The sequence below is a fragment of the Polypterus senegalus genome, chromosome 13 (assembly GCF_016835505.1).
Source record: "Polypterus senegalus isolate Bchr_013 chromosome 13, ASM1683550v1, whole genome shotgun sequence".
NCBI lineage: Eukaryota > Metazoa > Chordata > Cladistia > Polypteriformes > Polypteridae > Polypterus > Polypterus senegalus.
Window position 1 is genome coordinate 42,521,904 of NC_053166.1, and position 21,391 is coordinate 42,543,294.

The 21,391-nt window shown below is 39.4% G+C and overlaps 1 protein-coding gene and 1 long non-coding RNA gene across 4 annotated transcripts in view; one reads left to right on the forward strand and one right to left on the reverse strand.

Annotated features, from left to right (window-relative positions):
• The window catches only part of fnip1 (folliculin interacting protein 1), a 157,408-nt gene that overhangs the window by 22,446 nt on the left and 113,571 nt on the right, over positions 1-21,391 (reverse strand). For all 3 annotated transcript variants that reach the window (XM_039775620.1, XM_039775618.1, XM_039775619.1), the window contains 3 exons: positions 8,703-8,849; positions 7,525-7,694; positions 2,642-3,911 (listed from right to left, as the gene is read on the reverse strand). In XM_039775620.1, coding sequence (XP_039631554.1) covers positions 2,642-3,911; positions 7,525-7,694; positions 8,703-8,849 — 1,587 coding nt within the window. The remainder of the gene's footprint in view (positions 1-2,641; positions 3,912-7,524; positions 7,695-8,702; positions 8,850-21,391) is intronic.
• On the forward strand, positions 12,055-20,294 carry LOC120542901. The gene is made up of 3 exons (XR_005636251.1): positions 12,055-13,067; positions 19,774-19,880; positions 20,199-20,294. It is a non-coding gene; the product is annotated as an uncharacterized LOC120542901 (long non-coding RNA).

A 21,391-nucleotide genomic window follows, 5' to 3' on the forward strand; every position in this document is an offset into this window, starting at 1 on the left:
ACAGCACAGTATATTTATGTCCTTTTCCTTTGTCTGTGGCTTAGTTGTGTTTTTATGTTCTAGAATAGATGATGATTTTGCAAATGTGTTAGGATAGGTAAGTGACTTAGGCTAGGATGTCTTTCGACTTACACCAAAATTCAGGTTACATCACTGTTGTAGGAACGGAACTGTGTCATAATCCAAGGACCTCCATATTCATGAACATTTCTGTGATTTCTACAAATTTGAGGCGAAACGAACGCTTTGAATTCCACTCATCACTACTGATAATCAAAAATGAAAAACTGAAGGACAGATGCTTTATGTAATTATGGACTACTTCCATTTTTAATTTTAAGCACTTTCAAAATAATCAGAAAACTAATTTTTACTTAGAATTACATGTTAATTCAATGCATATTAGTGTTATTACTGTGCATAATAATCCCTTTCAGTGCAGCTTCGTCGTATACAATTAATGTTTACTTCTGACACTGTGATTGGTCTGCACTGACACCACCAGTAACACTATTATCAACATATATATTTGGCTTATGTCTGTGGATCACTGTATTTCAGATGGAAGACGGTTTTGAAAGGAAAAATAAATGGATTTCCATAAAGACGAACAAATGAAACAATACAGTAATACTGACAACAAAGGAATACCTTACTGTACCACACACAGGATTTGAGTCAATGAAATGAAGGACAGACAGAGGTACTGACCCATTATCTTAGAAACCAATGCTCAGATAACGAGACCAATGCACTAGTTAAGGAAAACAAATCGAAACAGTAAGAAAATGAGCAACAGCATTGTTTATTTTCAAAATGCTCAGCTCACCAGTTAGACTCCCAAAGAAGCCACTGTGACACAAACACAGCTAGATCTAATGAGAGACAGAAACCATGAAAAACCATCCGTGTCCACATCACCAACACAATGGCAATATTTTATCTAAACCCTGTACTATTACCATATATTTACCATTTACCTTTTATAACATTTTGTTTTAGCACAATCATTTCTTAACATATATTTACTAGAAAATTATAGATTTTTAAAGTAAGCAATCACATTATATTTAGTAACCTGCTGAAATCTGCTAACATGCCACACATCATTTTGTAGCTTTTTTCCCAGCTCCTAAGTAATTTTTGTCTGATATGTGGTCAACTGTTTGTTTAATAAGGTCACAAATAAAGAAACCTGACTTTATTAGCTGCTTCAATGCAGGGCAGTCTCCCTGTTTAAAAGGAAGAGTGAGTCAGTCCTGAGATTGGCATATCCCCATCAGCAGAGCACTGTCCCATATGTCTGCTCTATTCTTAAAGCGATGGCTTCATTATTTGATGAGTGGACATAGCTACAGCAGAAGTGTGCTCTTCACAGAATAAGACCTCTCTTAACTGTCAGCTTCTTTTAAAAAATAATTAAGTTGCTTCCTAAATGTCTGCTTAACAACACTTTACTATTCATTTTCCCAGATGCGACAGCACACTGAGCTGGCTCTTCCAAAAAACTCTGTCTTAAACCTCCCCTGGGAAACACTGAGACACTCTGAGACCAAACGAGAGACAAACTCTCTCCAGGATGCCCTGTGCATGCCCTGGGTCTCCTCCCAGTTGCACAAAATTGGCAAGCCACCTGTAAGAAAGACCCAGAAAGCAGTCATTCATTTGCCTTTTATCCACAGCATTAACATTTTGATCAGCACAATATTATGTTATCATTAATTGCCACACCTAACTGACCTTTAGAATGCACTCCAGCAATTCACTGCCAAGTATGAAGTGGCTGGGATACGGATCAGCACCTCTATGTCTGAAGTTATGGAGTGCCTTGATTTTTCCAGGTAAGGAAGGGCACAACTGCCCTTAATGAATGAGTGCTAATATCTTGGGATCTTACTCACAAGTAATGAAAAAAGGAAATGTAAGCTCGATAAGTGCATTGGAGCTCTGGTAACTATTCTGTGGACACTGTACCCGTCAGTTTACTGGTCGATCTACACCACTATCCTCACCCACTGTCAAGGGCTGTGGGTAATGACAGAAGGAATTAGATTGTGAGTACAAGTGGAAGAGATGAGTTTTCCTTGCAGTGTGCCTGAGCCGACACTCCACAATAGGATAAGCTCTGCAATTTGGGAAAGCCTCAGAGTAGAGCTGCGAGATTAAAAGGGGACAGTTGAGGTTTTTTGGGCATATCGTGAGCTGGTCAGAGCATGTTGCATTGGGCGGATACCCTACGGCAGACACAGGATATGCCGGAAGGGTTATATGTCTCAGCCGGCTTAACAATGCATGGGAATTCCCTAGGAAGAACTGTAATCTGTAATTGGGAGCAGGGAAGTCTGGGATGACCTCCTTTGTCTATTGCCATCACAACCCTAACCAGGAAAAGCAGTTTCTGAAAATGAAACAAGATAAGAATAAATGGCTCATTTATATATTTTCAATTTTTACTAATGATGTCAAGAGTTTGTTTTAACAATTAAAGCACAGAGAGAAGTTTCATGATGTATCAGTGTTATGACAAGTTCCACATGAGCCACTTCAAACATACTTTTCATATACTAAAGCACCACCTCCACACTTGATATAACCATATGAAAATAATCATATACTTTTAAACGCAATACAAATATCATACCCTGGAAAAGGTATCTCCACTTCTTCCAGCCAATCATCTTGTTCTTCACCCGGACAAATGCCATAATGCCTTTGAAGGTCGTGGCCTGTGTCTTCACTCTCACTGTCCCCTAGCGCACTGTCCGAGCTCTCATTTCTTGGGATGTCCCAGTCGGAAAGTGTAGTAACTTTTTTTTTTAAATCAGTTTTGTCCCCTCGGGGGACAGTAGCAGAAGTGCTAACTCTTTTGTTCTGCTCGGCGGAACAAAGTCTACACAAGTTATCATTGATGACGTCAATGGTACTGCAGCTGCATTGACTGGAGCTAAGTTCTTGGTTTGTGTTAAAACCAACTTGCAAGTGCCTGAAGAGGTTAGTGTGACTCAGTCCTCCTGAATTTAGTACATCATCAATAGTCCTAGTTTCTACTGGATTTTCATCTGTGAAATATTCATCAAACAGGTCACTACTGTTGAGCTTTTCTTGCATTTGCTTTTTGTGTCTTTTTATTTGTTCCTCTACTTTTTGACGTCTGATTTCTGTGTCAGAGTCAGGTGACATTGAATCGCCAATCAAGAAAGTCACTTTCGTAGATGGCTGATTGCCATCAGGTGTATGTGAGGGAGACAAGTGCTTATCTGGAGGCTTCTTTTCTACTGGTATTTCCAATGATCTGAGAATTTTGATGGGCATGCCTCCAGTATCCTGTGAACCATCACATCTGCTAGCTTGGGCATCTGGCTCAAGTCTGGCTTCAAGCAAAAGACCTTGGTCCCTGGATGATGATCCCACACATACAACTGTCTCCATCTTTGTTTGTAGGTAACAACTTGTTATCTCTTTGTATGGCTTCATATCGCTGTCATGTTCTGTCTGAATATCAGGAGGCCTGTCATTATTGCACTGCATCTCCTGAATATCATTTTGGTTGCTTTCTTCGTGCTGTTCACTGGATGTCACTGGGCACGTAAGTACCTGGCAGCTAGAGGTGGTGTAATTTTCCTCACCTTCAGAGTCCTGGGAGAGAAGGCCACTTTTGTGTTTATGCATTGTAACAAGCACATATTCTGATTCCTCCACCTCCCCCTTCTCGAGCGATATTGTGATGAGTGTACCAGGCATAACTATGGCGTCATCGTCCCCATTTTCAACCAGGCATGTCTCTTGAAGTTCAGAGCACCTTATAAAATATGTGAGCAAGTGGAGTAGTCGCTGAACAAGATCTTGCCTCTTGCCAATAACCACAGTTTTTGATAATCTTACAGGTGAGCCGATAGCACCATACATGTCACCTGCAATGAGAAACCAGAATTAAAACAGAGAGTACATTTAAGCTACAATGGTACTTATTTATAATCTAATTAATCACCATTATCTACTAGCTAGCTCATTTTTTTTGTTTTTGCAAAATATCTAAAACAATTAGCAGTTATACACAACTAATACTAAACACTATGTTTACAATTTGTAATTCAGTTGAGTGTTTTATGCTAAAGTTTAATCTGTAACAGGAGGAGGTGCAAATCACTTGATGCCCATACAGGTATCAATGGAACACAGAACATATCAATTTTTTACTATAAACACAATAAATATTTATAATATAATTTATAATTTATAATTATTGGTAGACCTTACACATTTTAAACAGCTTTTCCCAGGAATAATAAATGAAAGAGGTGCTACAAAAAATACTGCATTAAACCTTGAAATGGGTTCAGTGAGGCTAAAATACAACAGAACCATGTGTTACACAAGTTAAGCTCTGGTAAATTCAACTTTATGTAGACCTGCAACACAAAATAAAAAAAGGAAAAGAATACAGAAATTAAAATCACTGTAGGGCATGGCAGCATGCTATTCTATGGCACAAGAAGAAATTAGGGATGCTGCTCCAATACTCTTGCTCTGTCACATGCACCACATGGTATCTTCTCCTTTGTAGATCACACTTGGCTAATTGTGATATTTGTTTATTATGGACAGTAATAACTTGTAGTATTTTCACATACCATGGCTTCCAAATGCAAGTCTACTTATTGCTACACCTTGTGGAGCAGAACGGAAGAAACAGCTAACGCTGCAGGATAAATGTGGCCATACTGGACGTACTACCAGGTGCTATATTTACATCTTCAGTACACTAATGCAGAAAGCCTGAAACACTCAAAAAATAACACTACCATACAAATGTACTGTACCTTATAAATATTCATGTGCATTTATATTAGAAACTTTTGATGTACTGAACATATACATTCCAGGTACACTGCAAAATTGCAAAATGAAGTTCACTGTATTTTAGTAGTGACATAAGGACCTGTCTGGGGACATTTCACTAAATGTGATTTTCAGCTAAATGTCAGACAAACTTTCTGCTGTAATGTTTTTTACACTGTTGTTTGGTCTTGTTTCCATTTTAATGATCTCACTATGAATTTAAGAAAGAAGATGGAGAGAATATCCAAATGAACACAATATGCAGATAGTGACTCAAGACAAATCACAGGGCAGAAGAAGCTTTAAAAGGTGACAAATGTAAAGCCAGTGAATGAGGCACTGGATAATACAGTTTCTTTGGTTGATCACACAGACAACTTTATCAGTCTAGGAGTTAATATACCAATACTAGGTAGGGCATGAGTACTAATGTTGCTAGGAAAAATGTATTTATTTGCTGGTGCAAAGGCCATTAAAGTAGTTTAACCAGGTGCCTTATAGTCTTAGTCTTGGTTTAATATTTTATGGTGGAGTACACATGTGCCCGCCATATGTCTGCTTGTGTTTCCCTCTGGTTACTCTGGTTTTGCATTCATATCCCAAATTTATTTGTGATTGCAGGCACATGTATGAGTGTTCCATGTGACGGATCGCTGTCCTGTCCAGGAATGCTCACAGGAACGAGTTCCGACCCTCACAAGTGTGATCTGAATTAAGATATACCTCGAGCTTTCTTCTTCAAAGTAAAAAGCATCTCCTTTACATAGTAAGAATAAATAGACCCTTTTGAGCTCCAGACAACTTATACTATACTCTAAGAAAAATGTACCATAATTACATAGTATGCCAGTCTTCCAAAATTGACTCTGTCATAACATTAATTACAAAAGATATAACGTTTCTCAAGAAAAAAATGTAACATATAAAGAATGCCTATCATCAGCTATTTCTAAATGAATGAACAGTCTTCATCAGCCTTATAGAAAAAGCTCACTAGACTTTTGCTCTCTTGTCCTTTATATATGTTTCATATCACAGAATAAAAACTAATAAATGTCACAATACAAAAATTACAATGAACATTTTTCCTATACAATTTCTGTGTATAAAATGTAGGTGTTTTTAATTTTTATTAGTAAACAAAATAATTTTTTCAAAAGGATACTTCTTAGACCTGTTTAACTGGTTCACGGTTTTTAATTCCTCTTTAGCTGTACTTTACCAGGCAGCCACTAGGTGGCAATAGTCAATTACCTGAGTATGGTTTGCTATGCATCTGAACTACAGATAATTATGTCCTAAATGTTCATTTTAAAAATGTTCTGAAAACTGCAGAGCTGCATGCAGCATACATATGGTGTACTGGGACAATGAAGCCAAAAGTGATAGTTTGTAGTATAAGCGAGCAATGAAGTGAAATGATGATACAAGGGAAATATCACACAGTTCTTGTTGTTTCTTATTTAAAATTTCACAGTACTAAACTTTTTTGTTTCAGTCTGTTCAATTACAAATGATCCTAAGGTAAATTAAAGTTTGGCTGCAAATCCTTTATACATGATAACTAATACAAGCTTTACTGAAATCACCATATTCTAGGCTCTGGGAGCAGGAGAGTTGTTCTTCTAACATGCTTTGCCAAAAGCTACTTTCTGTAGATATGTATTGCTTACACTGGCAGTGTGTCATTGGTTTCCTGCACCTGATAAAGCACTTGAGAGCAATTCTGAAGACACTTTCTGATACAGAACTAGAAACGATAATTCAATACCATTTCAACTTCACTGCCCTGCTGCAAAGCTTTGAGACAAGTAAGCTTATTCCAGGTGCAGCACTGTGGGTCTCAGCCATGACACTAGATACTGTCTACACCATGTTTCATAAATATGGTGGAATACCTGCAGTCATCTGAAATGCATTCTTTCTTCCTTACTTTCAAATTGTTGTCTTTTTGGGAAGGTGTACGTTTGTTATAAAAGTCGTTTACCAAATTCTAATCTGTCTCATCTGTTTTTGGTACCAATGGGCACTTTTGCCATTATATTATGCTGTCAAAGCTGAATGATGTTTTTGTTCTTTGCTCAAATCATTTTTCTATCATCTAAGTATCTATCTATCTATTAACTGCTAACCTAACTATTCACTTAGTTTTCCTATTCTGATCATCATCAAGTGCTTCTGGTTGACCGTATTTAGGGGAAAGACACAACTGAAACCAGTCATGTGCTTTTAAAAGGAATGTGGAAAATGTTGTTATTGCAGTTTCATGTTACTTTACTGGCAAGATATGTGCTTAAGCTTCCGGGCTTGTATATCAAAATTCAGCTACCTCCAACACCTCTGGCAAAAATATGTGAGTATTTCATAATAGAAAAACAACTATACTATAGATTATTTCTACTTCTGTGAAACAAGGCTTTGTCTAATGTGATAATGTGGTTTTACATATGCTTGGAATCACAATGGGGGGAAAAATCTTAAACTGTTTTACCCGCCACCTCTCTATACTGAATAATTCACACCCAAAGGATACATTGCATGTCAGTACTAAAATTAATTTTGCTTTTCAATTCACAAAAATTCTTAAAAAAGAAAAAAGATTAAAAACATGCTCAAACCAAACTGTATGCAAAACATGTTGGCTGAGCGATGACTGACTCAGCAGGACACCAGGCTTTCTCTTACCTAGCTGTGCCCACAGAGGATTATATGGATGTGTCTTGGCCAGCATGTCAACACTCTTAGAGGAATGTTTTTCCAAAAAAATTTTAATAGGTGGCTGTCCATTAGGCATGACAGTAGGGACCCAGGCCAGGTGATTAGTAAGAACAGCTGTTATCAAGGCTGGCAGGAACCTAAAAAGAGGAGATGATCGTCATGAAATTATTTCTGGATTACTCACTTTTTCACCCATCAGTAGTCACAGAACGAAAAATAAACATTTCTTTCACTTGTGAAGCCATTTTAAAAATGAATGTTAAATATCGTCTCATTAGCTTGTTAGTAAAGTTGATAGCTTCAGAATGTTGATGCTATTTAACAGTTTCAGGGCTGCCACGTATATTCTTGGTTTGTTAGCATGTTACAGTTACAGCAGTGTTGTTATTTTTATCATTTTGGGTTTTAAGCTTGAATAAGTGTAAAAAGAAAAATCACACAAGTGAACATTGATTACTGTGCATTGTGACCTCTTGCTTGTGAATATGAATCAGAGGGATATTAAGAGTATTCAAATGAAGAATATGTATTAATAATAGTACAATAACATTCTACTACAAAACTGAATAACAACAAAAATTACATTTATTTTGTACAAATGTTTTTTTTCTCATCTGCTAAAAGAAAGTGACAGTGATAGTGCAGCCATGTAACATGTGACACCTCAGCACCACACTAGTTCAGATGGAGTGGAACAGCGTGAGGCTAAACACAAAAACAAAGATTCAATATATATATATATATATATATATATATTTTACATATTCTACCCTTACCATTGCAGGGTAGATGCCTAAATGTTAAATTATGCATGGAAAAAGGACATCTATTGTGCAACTGTAGAAACTACTGATGGGTGAGTAAGCCGTTGTCTTTCATAAATATTATTGGCCAATAGTGGCAACAGTCTTCTTAGAAAACTCCACAATTCCTGCTGTGTCCTCCTAAATACAACATTATGTGCTTATTTACTTTAATATAGGCTGAAGTTTCCTTTACTCCACATAGAATTTCAAGAGGGCATATACTTTGTGGTATAGTGTAAAAGTTCAGTTGGGTTTGTGTCATTACGTTGCCACAAAGCATAAGTACCCTCAGCCTTTTTGAGGTTCAAGGAATAAAAAGTAACAAAAGAAGAACTCAACTGGTTCTTTGCCGTTTGCTCCATCAGGAAGGCAAATTCTCTCATGAATTGTTGGCATAGCTGGTTTTTCTCTGGAGTTCCTGACATCATTGTGAGCCACACGGGTTCCAAAATCCGAGGCATGGTATAAAGGTTACTGATGGTCGTCCTGCAGGAAAACAACAGTGCAATTGTAAGTTAAACAAATGGACAGCTGTCTTGACTTAAGTGAAGAGAGTGATCTGTAATGGAATTATTCATCAACTGAATGTGTGAGTCAGAGCAGGGAAGGGGAAAGCACCCTTTTTGTTGTACTGCAGAACAGAATGACTTAATCAGATTCCTTGTAGGGTATAATGTGTGACTACTGAGGCAGTTTATATTAGGATTATCTTTAGGCATTGTACAATAAAAAAGCATGAATCTTTTGGTTTAGTAAGCAACAGCAACAGTAAGGAGCAAACCATGTCTAACAATCAACATAATACAAGAAACCAATCAAAATCTGAAAGAGATTTTACTTTTAACACAATAATGTAAGTTTGCAGGTAGCTGAAAATGTATGATTGCCTTCTGATTTATTGAAATGTACAAAAGAAGTGGACCATGGAAAGTAAGACTCCTTAAGTGCAATCTCAGTATGAAAGTATGCTTTAAGTGCTGCCTGACATGTTGCATTGTTTTGTAATTAATTTACTGTAGACTGATCGTGTAAGTGGTAGATTAGTTTAGGTTAAGCATGTGATGTGAGGGAAAAACTTTGTTGATAATTGGTTCCATTATTTATGTCAGTTATAAATCAGCAAATTCTATTTATTTACTGGTTCGTTTAGTTTAACTAGGATGTATGAGATGAACATGATAAAAAAAGAGCAAAGATTTCAGACAAACACTTGTTTACTATGTATAGTACACACATACATACACACATAAAATCCACAGAGTGCTTTTTTATGTTACAATCATCACTGAAATGACTGGCTGTTCAGTAACCTTGTGATCTGTGGAAAGTGATGGTCCCTAAATCTACTGCTGTGAGTGCCGATGGTCCTGTACTGTTTGCTAGAAGGCAGGAGTGGCAAAAGCAGGATGCTTCACATCTATAAATGTTTGACTTTCTGAGGTCCTAAGTATTGGTACTGGGCAAGGGCAGCAACCAGCTCTAGACACGCTTGTGTCAGTACATCAAGAGTCACCACACACAGACTACAACTGTTGCATTCCTAATATCAAGCCACTATTGAACCAAAGACCAAATCAGAAGCATCCCACCTGGGCTAAGGAAAAAAAGAACTGGACTATTGTTCAGTGGTCCACAGTCCTCTTTTCAGATGAAAGTAAATTCTACATTTCATTTGGAAATCAAGGACCTAGAGTCTGGAGGTGGAGTGCAGAGACACAGAATCCAAAGTGTTTGAAGTCCAGTATGATGTTTCCACAGATAATCTGGGGTGCCATGCCATCTGCTGGTGTTTGTCCACTTTGTTTTATCAAGTGCAAAGTCAATGCAGCCGTCTACCTGCTTTTAGAGCACTTCATACTTCCATCTGCTGACAAGCTTTATGGAGATGCCGATTTCCTTTTCCAGCAGGTCTTGGCACATGACCACAGTGCCAAAACTACTACCAAATGGTTTGCAGACCATGGTATTACTTTGCTTGATTGGCCAACCAACTCACCTGACCTGAAACCCATAGAGAATCTATGGGGTACTGTCAAGAGGAAGATGATACCCACCCAACCCAAAAATAAACACAGGCTGAATACCCTTATCAAAGTAATCTGGGCTTCAATAACACCTCAGCAGTGCCACAAGCTGATCGCCTCCATACTTCACTGTTCTGATGCAGGAATTCATGGTAAAGGAGCCACAACAAAGTATTGAATGTATAAATTAACATACTTTTCAGAAGATGAACATTTCTGTATCCTTTTTGATTAATCGTAAGGAATATTATAATTTGAGATACTGGATTTTTGATTTTCATGAGCTATCTACCATAATCATTAATGCTAAAACGAGAAAGGCCTGAAATATTTCACTTTACGTGTAAGTAATATAGCATATATAAAGGTTTGCTTTATTGAAATAAATGACAAAAACAAATTAACTTTTTTTACGACATTCTACACCTTTGGATCTCTTTACATTCCAGTGATGTTGATCTTTTAACTGTTCCTGATCCTGCCTTTGACTTATTATGGCTCACTGCTTTTAATTCTTTTTAATGTCTTCTGTCTTTATGGCTGTCCCAAATGGATTGTCTGATTCCATTCATATTCTGCACCCTAATATGCCCTGTCAGTATGTGTTATAAAAGCCAGAAGGCTATAAAGCAGAGGCAGTTACAACAAAATGACTGCCAAGTAAATGTTTCTAAGTTTTATAGAGTCAGTGTTTTAAAACTGACTGGATTTGCAGTAGCTAATTAAAAATGAACAACTGCACAACTTTCATTAGTGCCATGCATCTATAGCTCAGCTGATGTGCTGCTTTGAATATTTTCACTTTCTATTTGTACTATTTATTCGAGGTTTGTTTATTACTCTCAAAATTGCATTGTAATGCAGTGTTAGAACAGTCTGTTCACAAGTTAGCATGCCAAACACGAGCTAGGAGTGTAACTACACCCACAAAATGTTTTGGACTCATCTGAACGCAAGGCATCACACAGATTCACAGCAGGTATGGGTAGGAATAGCATGGGAGTTTTAAGAGCTCTGTGCTGTTGTGGTATCAACGTGAAGTATAAAAGGGGTGTTTAATTAGTCTGGGAATGATGTGCATGCACTGGAAAAGTACATGCAGTTTACAATCTTGAGGCCGAATTTCTACTGGTGTATAATTTTGAAAAACAAAATAAAACTTTTATTTCTGTGATCCAAGTTAAAAATCATGACCTCATATAACCAGGTTTGTCTATATTTGAACCTCTGTACAGCAACCAAGTTATTTATTGTGGGGTGATTTCCTATAAAGAGATGGAAGAATAACTTGTTCATTGTGATTACAATAGCACAAAGAAAGGCTGGCAAACTCAGCTAAAAGTATAATCCATTTCCCCCCAAGTTGTACTATGTTATTTGTTTTCTAATAACATTTATAGCTTTTACTTTTTTACTAATGCCTTTTAACTTTTACTAAGCCTGGCCTTAGGTAAGCTACAGACGCTTGCTTAATCCAATTCAGTTCATGCTAGAAAGCCCATCCCGCAACAACAGGGCAAGGCAGGATCCAGCCCTGGATGAGGTGCCAGACTGCGGCCAGTCCTATTCACACACACACACACACACCAATATTCACACTCACAGGTGACCAATTTAGAGTTACGAATTAACACACATGAATTTCAGATGTGAGAGATAAATGGGTATAAGGCGAGAAAACACAACAGAGACTCAGGCAGAACTGTGGACCCCTGGGACTGAATATGTTCTATTACTGGGCATTGGTGCTGCAAAAATTACAAGGATAATTTTTTAAGAATATATAAAAAGTACAAACTACTGCCACTGTTAATTCTGTGAAATAGATAGCTAGGCAGATTATAGTGTACAATGAGATTAACCAATACATATAGTTTAACAAATTGTTGAGTGTTAAAGTCATGTTACAGGCAACTTAAAGGATCTTTAATAACTGCCCACTATGATTCTCCAAAATGGTACTGATCATGTATACATTTGTTGCTTACAGTATCTGAGAATAGTCAGATCATTGGGTAAGATCAACTAATCCCTTAGTGGTTCACAGAAAATCCTGTAATCTTCTGTAAATAATGAATGTTGTGTTTATGCCAGGATGCCAACGCCAACTCTGGCGAATGTTTAAATTCATTTTTATGTCTTTTTCATTAATTTGTAATTCTTTAATTATCATTTAAGTTAATATTGTTTAGTTTATTATTTGTGTATATTTTTTTAGCTTCCGAGTATGATCGTCTGTTCTAGCAAGTTCCTTGTAATTTGTGGGTGGTTTGCCAAGTGGCAGGGCCATACGTCCAACTCTCTCTAGGTAATGCCACCTGCCCTATAAAGGCTGAGTAGACAGGCAGTTAAATGTGGTACATTGTATGTGCTTGGTGTTGGCAAGTTCTCTTGTGTTTTGCTTATTGTTATTACTGATTTACTAGATTTTTGACTACTCCCTTCAGATTGTGTTTTAGACTGTTACTGGATTGTTTTTTTTTTTTTTTAACTGATTTTGTGCCTTTCTGCTTTTTGAGTTTTCTTTTGTTAGAGTATTTTTTTAAATTATTCTTTTACTTACATGTATAGTATAGAGAGACTTTTTCACCCATGTTTGTCTTCTAGCGAAGAGTTTGCAGTCACCCCTTTTTCCAGTGCTATAACACGTGCGCCTAGGAGGCAGTCTGCAAGCCCTAAGGTGTGTGATCTATCGCGAGATGAAGAGTTGATTTTAGGTACTAACACCACTCTCTCTCTTTCACCAGATCCAAAGAAGTGAAATAACAATCTCATTTACTTACCTCCACCATTTCCGGGTTCTCAAGATCGTCCTCCTAAATCATTTTCACTTCTGACTCCAATAGATGATGTCACTTCCAGTCCCACACTAATGATGCCAATTTCCGTCTCATTGCGATGATGCCACTTTCCGTCTCATGGTGATGACATCACTTCTAGTTCTGCCATGATGACGTAACTTCCGTCCTACAGTTTTGACGTCATTTCCTACCATATCACATCAGCTCGCAATTTTGTATAAATATCTCCATTTCAGTGCTGTATTTTGTCAAATGCTTTGGCTTCTTGATCCATTTCTCAATTAATTTTTATCAAGTCCACTGAACATTATACAGGGCAATTCCCCAACTCTTTTAGATTTGCTGGAGTCTATTCTTTCATATTACATTGGCATAGTTGGTAGGATATTTTCAACTGCTCGATATGTCAGAAGAACAGGACCTGAGTACCATTTTGGCCACCATAATGACCAAGCTCCAAACAGTCAAGATACAGCTGGGAGAGACGAGGACACAGTTGACAGAATCGGAAGCTCGGGCTGCGGCAACAATAAGGATGGAGACTGCTTGGTCTCTTCCCCTTCAGTTGACTTACTTGACTGAGGGAGATGATGTAAAAATCATACTTTCTTATTTTTGAGCGTACTGCAAAACACAACAACATCTGGCCAAGTTCGGAATGGGCTTACATTCTGGCGCCTTATCTGAAAGGGGAAGCGCAGAGGGCCTACTATGATCTGACTGAGGAGCAGGCCGCCGATTATGACATCCTGAAGGTGGAGGTGTACAAACACTACGGTGTATCAGTAGCACAGCAGGCAAGGGATTGGAGGGAGTGGAAGTTCAACCCCGAAAGGCTGATTCAAACTAAGCCTTCGAGGTATGGGAAAAAATAGGGCGCTGGCTAAGGTCAGACATTAACAACGCCCAGCAAGTGGTCGATCAGTTTGCATGTGACACCTTTGTCAATGTCCTCCCTGACTAGTTCACCCAGCAGGTCCGCCAGTAAGTGTATACCACCATGGATGCCGTAATCGAGTCATGAAATGTTACTGTGCAGTCTGTAAATCAGACAGGTCAGAACAGTCTTCTCGCCAACCCAGATTGGTTTGTGTCATTGTCCCTGAGCCCACCCGACAACTCACAGTTCAGCCTTCCCTGCTGTTTCAAGTGTGTGTGTTTAGACATATCTTCCCCGCATGCCCCACTACAGGCGAGCCGATGCATTGTTCACACCGCAAGGGAGAGAGGTACTGTGCTTTGATTAACCCTTTGTCTCTTCCTTATACAGCAGTAGTGATAATAAATGGCTATAAGGTGATGGTTATGATCGACTCGGGGAGTAACATTTCTGTCTCAGATGCATACATGGCGAAATTCACTATTATAAATCCGCCTCATGTATTATTTCTGTTGATAATTCTATGAAGAACTTGGTAGCAGCAGTTTTGCCCGACGCACCCTATCCAGTAATAGACAAGGGGAGGTTTGACTGGTCTGACAAAACCGGTATTAACATTACTACTCCTTGTAAAAAAGATAGGCTTGTTAATGGATGGGTATAATGCTAATCCAGCTGCCTCCACACCACGTACGACAGCCACTAGAACCCATGAGGTCACTCAGGCAATCCGGAAGTCACCCAGACAACCAGAAAAGCGGAGTCTGAAGCTCCGCCCATTGAGGTCGGAAGGGATCCTATTCAAGAATTAACTTGTCAGTTTAAGCTAATGCTTGAAATTTGCTACAAATACAGTAGTCTCAGTTAATGGACAGGTGTCCCAAGATCCTACACCACGAATGCCCTACTTTGTCATTGAAAACAATCTCTTGTATCGGATAGCAGAACATGAGGGGGAGGTGAGATCACTGCTGTTAGTTCCACGTATTTATCGGAGGCAAGTATGCAAACTAGCTCATGCCCATCTCCTAGGTGCCCAATTTGAGAACCGAAAAAACGTTAGAAAGAATTAAGTTTCTATTCTATTGGCCTGGGATAAATGAGGAGGTCAGTTGATTCTGTGCTTCATGCTCTGAATGCCAGCTTCGTCAGATTCCCAGAAAGGATCACGCTCCTCTTATTCCTTTACGCATGATTGATATTCCCTTTGAACAGGTCGGCATTGACCTCGTAGGTCCGTTAGAACCCTCATTACGTGGCCATAAAAATATATTGGTCATAGGAATCTATGCCACTCGGTTTCCAGAAGTTGTTCCTTGGCTCTCGGCTACTTCCAGAATTATCGCACAGAAAGTTGTAGGGATATCCGCTTATGTTAACAAGTGTTAAAAGACAAAGGGACTCCCTTCACTTCAGAGACGTTCAAGGAGGTAGCCAAGTTAAATTAAACATCTTAAAACATCGGCCTATCACCCTCAAGCAGACAGTTCTACCAACGATTCAATCAAACACTTAAACAGATGTTATGCAAGGTAGTTAGCGAGGATGGAAGAAACTGGGATCAGTTACTTCCCCTCACGTTATTGCCTATCGGGAAGTACCTCGGACTTCTACAGGGTTTTCTCCCTTAATATTATTATACAGACAACATCCCGAGGTCTATTGGATATGCTAAAACAAGGCTGGGAAGAAGAGGTACTTCCCTCCTCTAATATTTTGGAATACATCACTTACTTACATGATAGATTGGAAAACATTCAGCCAGTGTTAAAAGATCATTTAGAAAAAGCTCAAACAGCGCAGGCGTAATATTATAATAGAAACACCACCCTCCACAAGTTTCTCCCGGGAGATCGTGTTAAGGTGCTCATACCTACTTCACATTCCAAATATAGGCGCATTGGTAAGGCCCTTACGAAATTAAGGAACGAAAAGTACCCATTAATTATTTGGAGAAACAACCAAATCGTTGACCAAGTGAGCGTGTTTATCATGTAAATCTACTGAAACCGTGGAAGGACAGGGAAATCGATCTCTCCTCCGGACAGCCCTGTTCCCTCTTTCATCTAACATCACCTTAATTTCCAACCTGATTTGACCTGGAAACAAAGACAGGAGCTGGAAACAGCCATCCTGTCAATACCGGAAGTAGTAAGCCTGCAACCCAGTCATACTGCCCTAATTTAGCACAACATCATTACTGACCCAGGAGTAATCATCACGGAATGCCCATATCAGCTCCCCGAGGCAAAGAAACGGAAGTGGAGCTGGAAATCAGACGTATGTTGGAACTGGGTGCGATTGAAGGCACACTATCTGGTCCAGCCCCATTGTCCTGGTTCCAAAACTGGATGGGACGTGGAGATTCTGTTATAACTTCTGCCTTCTCAATCAGATCTCCAAATTTGATGTTTATCCGATGCCTCAAGTAGATGATCTCCTCGAAAGACTAGGTGATGCTCAATATCTAACTACCACTGACATGACTAAGGGGTACTGGCAAATTCCTTTAACAGCCTCTGCCAAATAGAAAACCGCGTCTAGTACTCCTAGTAGTCACAGGCAGTATGAGGTCCTTCCATTCGGCTTGCATGGGGTACCGGCGACCTTCCAGCATCTGGTAGATACACTGTTAAGGCCCCACAATGCCTATAGTGCTGTTTATCTGGATGACAGTGTCATCTATTCCGACACCTGGGAGGATCATATACTACAGGTTAAAACTGTTCTCTCAACACTTGCGTAAGCTGGACTTTGACTTAATCCAAAAAAATGCTTTTTTAGGTTAAAAGAGGCTAAATATTTGGGCTGTCTGGTGGGCGGAGGACATTCTCATTTGGCCCTGTCTGATGACTAAGAGGCAAGTACAAGCTTTTCTGGGTTTAGCGAGCTACTACCACCGATTTGTACCTCAATTTTCAGAAATAGCTTCGCTTTTAACTGATCTGACAAAGAAAAGAGCACCCCTGAAAATGGTTTGGGGTGACAAACTGAAACTGCATTTTGTGACTTAAAAATGGCCCTGACGTCAGCACCTATATTAACTCTTTTAGGGCTAATTTTTTTTTTTGTTTCTTTTTTCCCAGGGCTGAATATTTTTCCAAAAACTAACTTTTTTAATAAAAGAACACAAAGCAATGGTTTAACATATCAAATCAACAAAAAATATTTACTTTTGACAAATGTTACCGTCTTGCATGTTGTATGAGCCTGCATACTATAAGATTTCACATACAGTATCTCAGAAAAGTGAATAGACCCCTCACATTTTTGTAAATATTTTATTATACTTTTCATGCGACAACACTGAAGATATGATACTTTGATACAATGTAAAGTAGTCAGTGTACAGCTTGTATAACTATGTATGTAAATTTGCTGTCGTACCCTCAAAATAACAACACACAGCCATTAATGTCTAAACTGCTGGCAACAAAAGTGAGTACACCCCTAAGTGAAAAATGCCTGTATGGTCTTGGACACCGTGCTGCAGCTCAGTTTCAGGGTGTTGGCAATCTTCTTATAGCCTCAGCTATCTTTATGTAGAGCAACAATTCTTTTTTTCAGATCCTCAGAGAGATCTTTGCCATGAGGTGCATTGTTGAACTTCCAGGGACCAGTATGAGAGAGTGTGAGAGCAATAACGCCAAATTTAACACACCTGAAACCTTGTAACACTAACAAGTCACATGACACCGTTGAGGGAAAATAGCTAATTGGGCACAATTTGGACATTTTTCACTTAGGGGTGTACTCACTTTTGTTGCCAGGGGTCTAGACATTAATGGCTGTGTGTTGAGTTATTCTGAGGGAACAGCAAATTTACACTGTTATACAAGCTGTACCCGGACTACTTTACATTGGATCAAAGTGTCATATCTTTAGTGTTGTCCCATGAAAAGAACATGAAAAGATAGAATCAAATATTTACAAAAATGTGAGAGGTGGACTCACTTGTGTGAGATACTGTACATATCACATACATGTTACACAGCAACGTCCTGTAAAGTCTGATCTCGCTCAAAGCAGCCAATTGCATGCATTGCCACATTGCACTCCTTACAATACATGTTGCACTGGTGCTTCCTTTTCAGTTGTCTGTTGCTGTACTTTCTCACATATATTGTTAGTGTGTACTGTAGAGAGACATTTGAATCCCGTAAATGACAAAAGGGACTCTGCTCTGTTGGACCCTTGAGCAAGGCCCTTAACCTGCAATTGCTGAGCACTTTGAGTAGTGAGAAAAGCACTATATAAATGCAAAGAATTATTATTATTACCCGTTTGACATCATGCCATGCCCCTGCCACCAAGTTTTCCGCCCACATGAAAATCATATTGTCACCTCTTTTCATCTTCAGCCTGTGAAGGCCTGTGTCTCCTGTTCACCCTCACTGTGCCACAAGCTCCAATTCCCCAGCTCTGTAGCTCCATGAACAATTCTGGTGATGTCCATGTACACAACATGACCCAAATATTCATAGCCCTAAAGCCGCTCCACAACCTGACTTGTTAAGGGAAAGTTCTCTCTTTGAAAGAAATACTTTCCTGTATATGTAATTACTTTCAGGCAGAAGCCAGTGTTTGCTTCTGCCAGTACAAAATCCTTTATGCCATACTTTGTGGGCTTGTCTGACATATACTGGCATTAAAAAAAGGCATCCCTTTTATTTTATCATAGATTCATGCACAGACAAATCACTGCCAGGCTGAAAAAATTGTTTATATGTTGGCTCCACAATGTCAATCAGGGGCTGAACTTTATACATGGGGTTATAGCCTGGCTCACCCCTTGGGATTTGCTTCTGGTTATCACAGAAGTGAATAAAACTTTGCAGCAGCACACACCTATCACGCGGCATAACCTGTCCAAAGCCACCAGGGGGACAAAGCACATCTGGACCAATGCTCCCTGAAGTTATATCGCCAGTCCAGTCCCATCTCTATTTGTAATGCCACAAAGCCCTTCATCTCGTCTTTTGGTTGCCACTTTGAAAAACGAGAATGTGGTGCAAGCACAGCCCGCGATTCAAAAAATTGCTCAGCATACCTGTTTGTCTCGTCTGACAGTAGCTGAAAAGCAGCATCAGGAAAGAGCAGCCTGAAGTAGTCCAGCAGCTGGTAATCTGTAATGTCCAACAGCAAGCCGTGCCGTCTTGTGAAGTCTGATCGCCAGTTTGGCTCCTATGGATCAATGTCTGGGTATTCCTCCCATACGAACCTTGCCATAGGTGCGTCGGCTAGACAAATGCGGTCAGCTGGGGTGGCAGCGGCTGGTGTCCGATCAGCTGATACCAGTTCCTCACTCTCCTGCTCGATCTCCTGATCGTTGTCAACAAAATCAGATTCTGAAATATCAGAGTCCGACTCAGTGATAATGCGCAAAACATCATCTATTTTCTTTTCTGCACTCACTTCGTTCCCTCGTGAGATGCCGATGCCATCTTGCCTTTGTTTACATTTCGTAAATCACACACATGTAAGGATTAGATGGCGAGTCAATGAGTCTAACAGTCCTCCAACCAGAGAGGGAATGACTGTGACGTAACAGTGAGTTTTGTGGCCATTAACAGCCGATTGTCGCCCTCTACCCCTGGATGTCGACTTTTGTCAACATGCACCCTCAGCCCCTCCTGTCGACAAAAGTCGACATCCGTCCTAAAAGAGTTAAAACTCCTAACTTTCCCTTTCCTTTTATCCTCCAGACTGATGCATCCAACACAGGACTTGGAGCCGTGCTGAGCTAATGCATCGATGGTGCCGAACACCCCATTATGTATTTGAGCTGGAAACTGCTAGATCGAGAGACCAGGTATGCAGCGGTGGAACATGAAGCCTTGGCGATTAAATGGGCTGTGCCTCAATTGAGGTACTACCTTTTAGGACGACAATTTACCTTGATCATGCTGCTCTAGAGTGGATGGCCCTGCATCGAGAATCTAATCCTCGTGTCATTAGGTGGTTTTAGACCTTCAACCTTATAGATTCAAAGTCATTTATCGCAGAGGTTCTCTACAGGCCATCGCTGATGCCCTCTCCCATATCTATGACTTCTCGGTTCAGACCGCTCGACCCAATGGGCGCTAAGGTGCAATTTTAAGTACTAATGCCTCTCTCTCTCTTTCACCAGACCCAAAGAATAGAAATAATGATCCCATTTACTTACCTCCACCATTTCCGAGTTCTGAAGATCGCTGTCCTACATCATTTCCACTTCCGACTCCAATAGCTGATGTCACTTCCAGCTCCACACTGATGACATCACTTTCCAGCTCATTGTGATGACACCACTTCCCGACTCATTGTGATGACGTCACTTTCCGGCTCTTCCATGATGACGTCACTTTCTGGCTCTTCCATGATGACGTCACTTCCCAGCTCCTCCGTGATGATATCACTTTCGGTTCCGCCATGACGTTATTTCCGTCCTACAGTTTTAACATCATTTTCTGCCATAATCACATCCGGTCTCCATTTTGTATAAGTATCTCCATTTCAGTGCTGTATTTTCTCAAGTGCTTTGGTTTTTTGATCCATTTCTCAATTATTTTTTATCAAGTCCACTGGACACTATACGTGGCAATTCCCCAACTCTGTTTGATTTTTTTGGAGTCTATTCTTTCATATTACACTAGTTGGGTATTTTTGATATAGTGGAACATTCAAGAATATATTTTTGAAGTTGGATTTAGAAGCACGTTTTGGCTCCGTTGTACGACAAAGGCAGCTAGTCTCTGTGGATCTCAGGCTGCCTTTGTGTGCACCACTCTGGAAGACAAGTGAATATTGCAGCCTGCTTTCCTGAACATTTTGGAGGCCTTACACCACTTTGGCTATTTTCAGTGAGTGGATCACTACAGTAAGTTGAATTCAATGTCAATTCAACTCAAACTTTTTGTCATTACAACCCACTAAAAGCTAGATGTCAGATTGTAATTGCCAAAGGGCCTTAGACATGTCAATTACAAAATTGTAAATACATAATAATAGTTGAATAAATTAAATCATGGAATATTGATTTTAAAAAATCAGTACATAATGGAATATAAACTTTGCTATAAAATATTTCAGCAAAATGCCCTGCAGTGGGCTGGCACCCTGCCCAGGGTTTGTTTCCTGCCTTGCACCCTGTGTTGGCTGGGATTGGCTCCAGCAGACCCCCGTGACCCTGTAGTTAGGATATAGCAGGTTGGATAATGGATAGATGGATACTTCAGCAAAAAGTATTTGAAAAGAATTACCGTTCTCAACACAGTGAAATAAAAAAACACATTATAAAAAGTACTTTGTAAAGAGGAACAACCATGAATAAAAAAACCACAG